The sequence below is a fragment of the Squalius cephalus genome (assembly GCF_949319135.1).
Source record: "Squalius cephalus genome assembly, chromosome: 11".
In the NCBI taxonomy this organism is placed as follows: domain Eukaryota; kingdom Metazoa; phylum Chordata; class Actinopteri; order Cypriniformes; family Leuciscidae; genus Squalius; species Squalius cephalus.
Window position 1 is genome coordinate 23,545,280 of NC_137132.1, and position 10,885 is coordinate 23,556,164.

General features: G+C 37.5%; 2 protein-coding genes across 3 annotated transcripts; both read left to right on the forward strand.

Annotated features, from left to right (window-relative positions):
- Window positions 1-7,671, forward strand: tmem106ba (transmembrane protein 106Ba). Of its 2 annotated transcripts, XR_013822657.1 has the most exons (9): window positions 1-136; window positions 708-894; window positions 1,079-1,142; window positions 1,482-1,641; window positions 1,838-1,978; window positions 2,479-2,528; window positions 2,637-2,690; window positions 4,219-5,703; window positions 7,594-7,671. XR_013822657.1 is itself a non-coding variant. In XM_079885043.1 (8 exons), the coding sequence occupies exons 2-8, from the start codon at window positions 720-722 to the stop codon at window positions 4,337-4,339; spliced, it is 765 nt and encodes a 254-aa protein (XP_079741169.1). In that variant the 5' UTR covers window positions 24-132; window positions 705-719; the 3' UTR covers window positions 4,340-5,601. The 2 variants fall into 2 exon arrangements, 1 of the variants encoding a protein (XP_079741169.1); XM_079885043.1 differs by lacking the exon at window positions 7,594-7,671 and having other exon boundaries at window positions 24-132; window positions 705-894; window positions 4,219-5,601.
- seraf (Schwann cell-specific EGF-like repeat autocrine factor) lies at window positions 7,474-10,837 on the forward strand. Its single transcript, XM_079885044.1, has 5 exons — window positions 7,474-7,786; window positions 7,893-7,988; window positions 8,139-8,243; window positions 10,231-10,326; window positions 10,495-10,837. Exons 1-5 carry the CDS (start codon window positions 7,564-7,566, stop codon window positions 10,605-10,607), a joined length of 633 nt encoding a protein of 210 aa, XP_079741170.1. The 5' UTR covers window positions 7,474-7,563; the 3' UTR covers window positions 10,608-10,837.
- Window positions 10,838-10,885: the final 48 nt, after the last annotated feature.

A 10,885-nucleotide genomic window follows, 5' to 3' on the forward strand; every position in this document is an offset into this window, starting at 1 on the left:
ATATCAATGAATAAACTAAGAGGCGGGGCTTGTAGAAACACGGCTTGGGGAGAAGAACAACACAGTCAGGACAGAGTAACGACATAATAGTAACTGTAATTTTATACAAACAGAAGGCAGGACCCTTCAAAAAAAGGTAAACCTTAATTAATATCCTATCCACTATATTTTCATATCGTACCTTGAAATAGGAGTTATTTCGAATGGTGCTTGATCAGTTTTTAGGCCCAATTGCTCTTACATCACAATCTAAAAACCACGTTCGTCGCGTGCGTGACAGTGTGTTAATAATGCGCTTTAAATGCATCGCACTTTTTGCATTCTTTTGTTAATGCAGTTAATGCACGTTATTGTTACATAGCATCAGTATCAAGAACACGAGAACGTCGGCCGTCGTGTACATTGTGTTCTCATATCAGCTGTGTGTCATTTGCATATCATCACACATTACGCATGTTTATCAGATGTTTGTCACGAACTGAAAATATATTGTTTAGATGAGGAAAGCCAGAATATTTTGATTGCATAATGAGATATTTACATATAGAATTTCGTTATAAAACTGCCTGGAGCTGCATACTTTAAGTCACGTGGAAAATATGTGCTTAAGTTCAACAAAACATGAAGATCTATACTTGGATGATCTTTCATGACTTGCATTTTAATGCACTAAATATCACAGATGATTTCTTTTCTCTTTTTTTAAGGCAAGCCCAACCATGGGGAAGTCTCTGTTTTCCTTGCCAAAGCAAAAAGAGGACCAGGAGAACCTCACTAAAGACTCGAACACTGAGGACAATAAAGACGATGTGTCACAGTTTCCATATGTTGAATTCACAGGCAGAGACAGTGTTACCTGTCCTACTTGTCAAGGGACAGGGAGAATACCAAGAGGTAAGAACAGATCCGTCTGTCATCCACCCTTTCATCCATCCATCCATCTACACTGTTCTTTGTATCCCAAAAATGTTATATGCAAATCTAAATGTTTAACATTATTAAACTGTTCTCTAACGAAGGGGCATCAATAAATCATTATTGTAATCATGTGCAATTCCTATCCTGAATATTTTCACAGACCAAGAAAACCAGCTAGTTGCTTTGATACCATACAGCGACCAGAGGCTGAAGCCAAGACGAACGTAAGTTTAGTTTAGGCTCCAATTCTCACTATTAACTAACTATTACTTACGACTTTTGCCTCAATAAACTCCTAATTGCTGCTTATTAATAGTTAGTAAGGTAGTTGTTCAGTTTAGGTATTGGGTATGATTAAGGGATTTAAAATAAGGTCATGCAGAATAAATTATTAATATGTGTTTTATAAGTACTAATAAACAGTCAATATCCTAGTAATATGCATATTAATAAGCACCTAGTTAATAGTGAGAATTGGATCCTAAACCAAAGATCCTAAATCCAACATTGTATATGTATATAATATAAAAAATGACCAACTGTGTATTCTTGCACTGTTCTAGGACATTGTACGTGTCTGTATCCGTCTTTCTGTGTCTGCTGCTTTCTGGTCTGGCTGTGTTCTTCCTGTTCCCTCGGACTATTGACGTCTCTTATGTTGGGGTGAAGTCAGCCTATGTCACTTATGACCGAGACCAGCGGATAATATACCTAAATATCACGGTAATATCTATAGCACGCCCTTTTAATTTGTATTTCAGGATTGATAACCAAATATTACCTGTTTCATTTATGATTCTATTCTTTCTGTAATGGAGGGATTGAACTTGATAATGAGATTGATCAGACTTTTGCCAGAGTATTTTCTAATTTTTGTTGTCATGTGTAATTTTAAATAACGGTATTTTGTTTTTCTCAGAATACCCTTAACATCACCAACAATAATTACTACCCAATACACGTGGCCAACATCACAGCCCAGGTGCAATTCTACAAGACTGTCATTGGAAAGTCTGTCGTCAGTAATGTCACCACCATCAGCCCCCTGGATATGCGACAGGTGTGTGGTCATTTATTTAGATCAGTGGTATAAAACAACCTTTTAAGTTTTGTTATATTCTGTGTGTGTGTGTGTGTGTGTGTGTTGATATATGAAACTATATTAATTATTTAACTATTTATTAATATCAAATTGTTATACTTCAGCAAACATTACTTGACTAATAATTTTATATTATATATTTAAACAATGAATATTTTTCATATATTAACACACACACATAAACTGCTGTTCAAATGTTAGGGATCGGTATGATTTTTTAATGCTCACCATGACTGCATTTATTTGATTAAATTTGATTATACAGCCTAAATATGTATTCATAGTGAGGAAAATCACATGGGAGTAAAGCCAAACATTAAGATAGCAGGAAGAAAATGACCTGTATCCTGCCAATAAAGCGGTTTCATTTAATCAAATGACTTTGCAATCTGAGTTTCTCTCCATGTGTGTAATTACTTATATAACACATGTTGTCAATGTCATTGTCTCATTTTTAGGTTGATTACACTGTCCCCACTATCATAGCCAATGAGATGAACTACATATTGTAAGTATTTGCCAGTCTCGCCTTACATCAATAAAACTTTCATAAAGACATTTTATCTTACAGTGTTCTAAAATGCGTATTGTGATGATTGCGTATCTGTTTTTACAGTGACTACTGTACCATGCAGTCCATTAAAGTGCATAACATTGTCGTCATGATGCAGTAAGTATTCTTTTAGTGAATCGGTGTGCTTAAAACAGTTAATGTAAATGAACATAAAAAAAGTATTTCAATAGATAAATATTCAGTAAAATGTTACTGTATTCAGTTTTTTCGTAGTTGTATTTACTATTTTTTGTGTAATAAGTTTAGTAAAGAATGGTAGATCTTTATTAGATAATATAAAAATTAAAGGTGCAGTAAGTGATTTCTGAGAACCGCTGTTGAAAGTGGATCGGACTGAGCAACACAACACGCTTGTAGCAAATTAGCAGTGGGGGCGTGTCCACTCATGATGGGGGAGGAGAGAGTGAGCCAATCAGCAGTAGGGGGTGTGTCCACTCATGATGGGGGAGGAGAGAGTGAGACAGTCAGCAGTAGGGGGTGTGTCCACTCATGATGGGGGAGGAGAGAGTGAGACAGTCAGCAGTAGGGGGTGTGTCCACTCATGATGGGGGAGGAGAGAGTGAGACAGTCAGCAGTAGGAGGTGTGTCCACTAATGATTGAGGAGGAGAGAGTGAGACAGTCAGCAGTAGGGGGTGTGTCCACTCATGATGGGGGAGGAGAGAGTGAGCCAATCAGCAGTAGGGGGTGTGTCCACTCTTGATGGGGGAGGAGAGAGTGAGCCAATCAGCAGTAGGGGGGTGTGTCCACTCATGATGGGGGAGGAGAGAGTGAGACAGTCAGCAGTAGGAGGTGTGTCCACTAATGATTGAGGAGGAGAGAGTGAGCGAATCAGCAGTAGGGGGTGTGTCCACTCATGATGGGGGAGGAGAGAGTGAGACAGTCAGCAGTAGGAGGTGTGTCCACTAATGATTGAGGAGGAGAGAGTGAGCCAATCAGCAGTAGGGGGTGTGTCCACTCATGATGGGGGAGGAGAGAGTGAGACAGTCAGCAGTAGGAGGTGTGTCCACTAATGATTGAGGAGGAGAGAGTGAGCCAATCAGCAGTAGGGGGTGTGTCCACTAATGATTGAGGAGGAGAGAGTGAGCCAATCAGCAGTAGGGGGTGTGTCCACTCTTGATGGGGGAGGAGAGAGTGAGCCAATCAGCAGTAGGGGGTGTGTCCACTCATGATGGGGGAGGAGAGAGTGAGACAGTCAGCAGTAAGAGGTGTGTCCACTAATGATTGAGGAGGAGAGAGTGAGCCAATCAGCAGTAGGGGGTGTGTCCACTCATGATGGGGGAGGAGAGAGTGAGACAGTCAGCAGTAGGAGGTGTGTCCACTAATGATTGAGGAGGAGAGAGTGAGCCAATCAGCAGTAGGGGGTGTGTCCACTGATGATTGGGTCGGAGATGAATGATGATTGGGGCAGGCAAAGAAAGGAGGGGGTGTGACTCTTTTGGTTGATTTCAAATATAAGCAGTGTTTCTCAGAAATCGCTTACTGCACCTTTAACCAAAAAATGTTAAAAGACATTTGCAGGGTTGGTTTACACACATTTTAAACAGTAAGAGCAATATATAATTCCTTAAATGCCTTAAACGCCTATGTTCTCCACTTCAACTAACAAAGAAAATGTCTCTCCAGAACGACTGTAACCGCTGTGTACTTTGGCCATGCTGAGCAGGTGTCTCAGGAAAAGTACCTGTACGTGGACTGCGGCTCAAACACCACCTCTTCACGCGGACGCATGAGTGTGATACAGTGACGCCCCTACGTATGACCCACAATTCTTAATGTTCTTATGTGGTGATAAAAAAATGGCTTGTCCTGAGTGTTACGAATGTCTGAAAATTAAGTCTGTACTGTAGGGTGGCAACTTCAGGATTGATCAGAGAGTTATAGTCAGAGAGCTGATATCCTTTCTACCACATCATTACTGATTCTTTAGCACTTCTATGGAGGTTTTGCTTGGATAGGCAGAAGCACTTTAGTATATTTTGGGAAAAGGAATGACAGCAGCAGAAAATTCTACATAGATCTGCAAACACTTAAACCACTTTGACTTTACTCCGTTATTCTTTTGATGTGTTTATTTTGTCTTTTTACCATTTTAAACATTGAGTCATGCTCGTATCATTCTGTTATTTAGCTCTTTGTTGAGCAGGTATTCGGTAGATTTTTTTTTGACGGAGTATATCAACAAAACCATTAACAGATGGTTTCATTTTTGATGGAATGTTACTTGCCTGAAACCACACTCCGACTTCAGTTTATGGGAATTTTATATAACTCCATATTGTGGATTTTTCAACCTCTTACTGCAAAGAGTTTTTATTTTATTTCCAGAATTTATGTTCAAAGGGAATGTTTAGAACGAATGTCTAAACTACTTTTGAAATTATGAAAATTTAAATAAATAAAAAACGAAGTGGGCTATTCTGAGGCAAGTACAACACTGACCATGAATCAGGCGTCAATAAAATATAATGTAAATTTACCTCAGCAGGAAGCTGTGGAATATATTAGTTAAGAAAAAAAAGGGAATAGAAAAAAGGAAGGAAGGTATTTGATTCTGTATTAAGAAATGGACTTCTGTTGATGCATTTTTGTTGTCATATTTGACTAAATTCAACCTTTTTTTTCTTGGTGTTGGTGTGTAGATAATAGATAATGTTTCTCATTCACTTTAACCTTTTGGCTAATTGTGTTTTGTTGGAATGACACTTTTACATCAATATATTTGAATGATATTTAATTTTGTTGGAAGGATTTATCAGTAAATTGAATTTCTTTGATGAAATTTGTGTCCATGTATATTTTGTCTTAAAATATTTTGTGGGCATTTCAGCACTCTCCCAAGTAAAATGTTACAATATAATATTTTTTTCTTGTGTTCATGTTATGGTGAATTAAATAAGTACGGACTGGGGTAGCCTGAAATAACACCTTATTAAATAACTTTTTATTAAACTGGGTCTCTTCTGCTTTTAGTCAAAACCCATTAATAAATGTTCATTCATTTTGTGGAGAAAAGTGGTGTGACTGTCACAATACTCCACAAGATGGCGCTTACAAGATGCGGTACTTCATTACAGGAATAGACCAGGAAGGAATAGTCACGCGAGTGAGGTAAAACACCATCAAATGTGGGGGTAAAATAATGGTTTAAAGTTTAGTAATGATAAAATAGCTTTTAGTTTTGTAACCACTTACATTTGGGCGTGATAATTAACTGGCATGGAAGAAGTCATAATAATGACCACTAATATTTGGGAACGGTGTCTTTCCATAAAGCTGAAATGTTCAGGCACAAATGGTACCCGTATGCATTTGTGTTCTCAATGTGCTGTGCGTAAGCCTAATATATGCCGTGTTTCCACTTTCTTCTGAAAAGAAGGATTCTGCACATCTGTTGATGTCATTAAAGTTCCTGCTCACTTCCTCTCATGTCTCAGAACAGCAGATCCCTCTGGTCCCACTTTAATGGGCCTCTGAAACAAAGACCATAATGTTTCTGCATGCCTTTACCATTCTGAACCACCTATTTCAGAAAGATTGAGATAGAGTTACTATATAACTCCTTCCCTTACATAACAATAACTGTTAAGTTTGACATCTATGGCATGCTGGAGTCAGGCTTGCCAACAAAGCATTTAACAATTTCACATAAAAATAACCACTGATCAAAAATCTACCTATTACCTAACTACCCTTTTTAGTTCATACATACATGTCATTCAGAGAGGGAAACACGTTAGCCGTGGTCTGAAATCTCAGTTGGAATTTCATTGAGGAGGAGGGAAATTCTCAAGACATCTGCAGAATCCATTTCCTCACATTTCCTGGGATCAGCGAAGTGAATATGAGACAAATTTCTTTTAAACGACAGTAACATAAACAAGACACAGTTTGGACTTCATATAAGACTGCATATACTCACAATAGCTCTTAGAAGTTCTGCTCTACTGCAACAGATTCAATTGTAATGTGTCGTCGTTTTCTTCTTAACTCTTTTAGTGAGATTTTTGATTCTACTGGCCCCAAAACATATCTGGGCACACTTAAAGATGTACTCTATTTTATACATACGTTCCCATTCAAAAGTTTGGGGTGAGTTAGATTTTTGTTTTTGAAAGAAATTAATTTTATTCAGCAAGGATACATCGATTGATAAAAAAAAAGTGCCAAAAGATTTACATTAAAAAAAAATACATTTATGTTTTGTTCTTTTTCATTTAAGCATCAAATCAGCATATTAGAATGATTTCTGAAGGATCATGGGACACTGAAGACTGGAGTTATGATGCTGAAAATACAGCTTTACCATCACAGAAATAAATGGCATAGCAAAATATATTAAAATAGAAAATTGAATTGTAATAATATTACACAATGCTACTATTTTTACTGTAATAACAAATAATCAAATTAATTTGTGATCATAATTAACTTCTTTGGAAAACATTACAAAATCTGATATATATACACATACCGGTATTAAATTATTCCTAACCAAATGGTGTCAGTGTTATTTTAATGGATGTATGAAGTTCCCATCACATTAACTAGGAACATTTTCCAATAACTTCAATATATCTGTCATTTTAAAATGAAAACAACCATATTTTTTGTGAAATATGTCACTGTAAGAGTGATTCTAAGATATTATAAGTGTGTCTTTCTTTGAAATAAGTGCCGCTTGGTCTCAAATGACCTTTTGGGACCACTTGCTGATGGACTTTCAGGTACAAACCTCACAAAGGACTGCTATAAACCACAGACAACGACACACACTCCTCTAAACACACACTCTGAGCTTGTCTGTCTCTCAATCCTGTCTCACACATTCCTCAGTTAGTACTTTTCCAGCTGTGGCTCCCTGCTGTACCATGTCTGTCCTGTAGGTGATTTACAGTGTAGTATTCTGTTCAAACACGTTCACCAGCACTCTCAGTCTTTCTGGTTCCTTGTAAGAGTGTGGATGTGAAAATGGCAGTGCTTTGCTGTATGCCCATGCAGCTCTTGCTGGTGGCACTTGCCGCTCTGGCTGGCGTCTGTCTGGGACGGTCCGACGGGCCCCGTGGGGTGGCTCTTCCTTTTGTCTTTGACCCCAAAGCAACGTGCGACCCTCCTTGCAAGCATGCCGGGATTTGCATCCGAAACAACACCTGCTTCTGCTCAAGAGGATACGAGGGAGAAACCTGCCAATATGGTGATGTTTCAAGTTACTTGCTATGAAGTGGATTTGTGTGAGTGTCAAACTTGTGCTTTATATATTTAAGGGGCCACTACTCACATGATTTGCATGTCGATTTCAGCAAACTGTTATCCAAAGTGTAAAAATGGTGGAGTGTGCCTTCGACCTGGAAAATGCAGATGCCCTTCAGGATTTGGAGGAAAATACTGTCACAAAGGTAACTGTGATTTAGCTTACATTATGTTTTTAAATGTTGCTTGCAAGTTGAACACTAAAAAAAAAGAACAAACAAAGTCAAAAATGAAAAAGAACTTTTGAGTCCAACAGCACAGAAAATTCACAGTCGGTGTGTGTGTTTATTTGTCAGTGGTGTGTGAAAGTGGCTGCTGGAACGGTGGTGAATGTATTGCTGTGAATGGAGAAGCAAAATGCATCTGTCCCTCCAGCTGGACCGGCTCCAGATGCCAAGACGGTTTGTTGATCCCATTTTGTTTTACTTATATTTCACAAATCCATAATGACAGTATATTTCATCTAAATTAAGCATTATATAAATTACATTAACATATTAATAACATTATATATGTATATAACTTGAATATATTTGTTGTGGCAAATTTTCATAAACAGAAGAATTATCATAAATATCACATTTTAAAATGTGAAACACACCAAGATTAAAAACTCGCTAAATGTTAACAAAAAGTAAAATGTTTTCATCTGTTTAACAGCATTAACTTACAATTGTCAAACACTAATTTGTTGAATCACTCATGTCTTGTCTCCTCTAGATTACATATTGTCAACTACAATGCTTTTCTCTCATGCTAATACCCCAGACAGCAACATACTGTCGGCCCAGATCCGGGCCACATCTGGTATATGTAGATTCCATGCATACCAGATGTGGGCCGGATCTGGGCCGACACTAAATTGCTAAAATCATTTGGTTTATCAAAATGAAGGTGGGGACATTTGAACGCTAACCAATGAAATTAAGGATTTTGCGTTAGTTCCACCCATTGCCAAAGCAATTAGAGCTGGCAATTCTGCTTGTAGTTATAGTAAGATTAGATGCCATACTGAGTTTTACACAGATGGAAACGAGGCTGTGAGGGATAGACTTAGACTGTGTCCGAAATCACACTCCCTTGAGTAGGTAGCCTACTTATTTCGAATAAGGAATTACTTTGCGACCGCTATAAAAGGTTCTATGAACGTGTGTAGTTTGAATGTAATCTGGACGTACTACATTCGCCATGTTGTTATTATCATGTGACTTACCAGTGTCAGTTGCATCACTTCACTGCCATTCATAAATCCTCTCATGGCCTCATTGGATAGTAAAGTGTTCACCATATGCACACTTCAGAATCTCTAGGTCATCAGGGTACTTTTTGCCTGCTCTTTTATGAGTACTGTGAATTGGGAGATACTTATGTGACATACTGTTTTTTTGCCTACTATATAGTAAGGAAGTAAGTGATTTCGGATGAAGCCTTAAAGTCTTTACGGAGTGCTGCAACCCGAAAGACTACTTCGCCAGTTGTTCCCTCAAGATTTTCCTATGGGGTTTTATAAATGGGGGTTTTCAATTTATGAGTAAAATAAAGTCTGTGGTAAACATAACTTAACGATACTTGAATTTTTTGCTCTACAATGTAAATTACCCCAAACATTCTTCTCTAAACAGCTTCAAAATTTGCGTTTTCAGTACGGGTGAGTGTGATTTCCGCTGTATTGTAAAGTTATGTTTACTACAGATCTTATTTTACACATAAATTGAAAAACGCTGTTATAAAAACCCAAAGGAAAATCTCGAGCGAATCACTGGCGAATTAATCTTCGGGGTTCTGATGCCACGACTGCAGCACAGTCGAAAATTAAATATGGCGCCATCCTGATCTATTGTTAAGTAAATGTAAAACTATTAAAAATTTATAGTAAATAGTTAATTGAATCTTTATATTTTAATTTTTTTCAAATGGAAAACTTAAACGTAACTATTTTTTTACATAACAAAATTTTTAAATGTTGTCTTGGGCTAAAAAAAATAAAAATAAATGATAGCCTAGCTGAATAGAAATATTTTAAAAAATGTATTAAGACAAAAGCATATAACAACATTACTAAGACTAAAAAATAAAAGGTAATTCAAAACGATTAAAAAATACTATAAAAGTATATAAATAATAATAAAATATCACTGTTTTAGTCTAACTGATATATTATTTCCTCTGGTGTATCCTAATGCAGTGCAACCAGTTAATTTTAATGTTATTTAAATGATCTAAGGCTAAGCCACATAAAATACACTCGTAAACCCATATGTGTGTTTTGTTTAAAGTTATTTTTCGTGAATTAATCATGATTTACATGTACATTCTCTTGGGTTGTTGTGCCTAGATGTGAGTGCAGTATCTGGGACACATGTTGATCCTTTATCTCTGTTTCCGTAGCGATCTGTCCGCAGGGATGCAGGAATGGGGGCAGCTGTGTGGCTCCTGGAATCTGCAGCTGTCCAGACGGATGGATAGGCGGAGCCTGCCACACAGGTGGGTGATGACACCAAGACTCTTATATGCATAAGCAAGACTCTTCAACTGCTCTAGAATCAGATTTTTGTCGTGCAGTTACTATATGCTGTTGTATGTGTGTAAATCCACAAGCTTACTCAAAATTGACAAAATGAAGCCAGTGATATCTCCTCCGTCTGTCTGCAGCTGTGTGTAAAAAGCGGTGTATGAACGGGGGGAAGTGTGTGTCTCCGAACACCTGTCGCTGTCGAGCTCCGTTCTCAGGCCCGCAGTGTGAAGAGAGGAAGAAGCTCTACTGATGTCAGCCAGACAGTCTGACCTCCGACCCCATCGCTCCCTCAAATTGGTGCTAAAGTTACTTGTTTGTTTGTTGAAGCCAAACTGAACATGTGTAAAGTGTGATGTTTTCTCTATTTTAACATTGTACATTAATTACATTATGACTTTTGTATTATTAAGTAGTGTGTTTACAATAACTGTTGAATTTCCTTTAGCGTACAGTGCAACTTATTAAATAAAGTTAAAATCTAAATTGTGTGTGTGCAACTTGTTTTAAGGTTTTAAAGATCAGAAATAT

Coding starts and splice junctions, on each gene's coding strand:
- tmem106ba (XM_079885043.1), top strand. CDS start 720: ATGGGGAAGTCTCTGTTTTCCTTGCCAAAGCAAAAAGAGGACCAGGAG. Junction 895..1,078: donor GACAGGGAGAATACCAAGAG/GTAAGAACAGAT, acceptor ATATTTTCACAG/ACCAAGAAAACCAGCTAGTT. Junction 2,691..4,218: donor AACATTGTCGTCATGATGCA/GTAAGTATTCTT, acceptor ATGTCTCTCCAG/AACGACTGTAACCGCTGTGT.
- seraf (XM_079885044.1), top strand. CDS start 7,564: ATGGCAGTGCTTTGCTGTATGCCCATGCAGCTCTTGCTGGTGGCACTT. Junction 7,787..7,892: donor GGGAGAAACCTGCCAATATG/GTGATGTTTCAA, acceptor TGTCGATTTCAG/CAAACTGTTATCCAAAGTGT. Junction 7,989..8,138: donor AGGAAAATACTGTCACAAAG/GTAACTGTGATT, acceptor TTTATTTGTCAG/TGGTGTGTGAAAGTGGCTGC.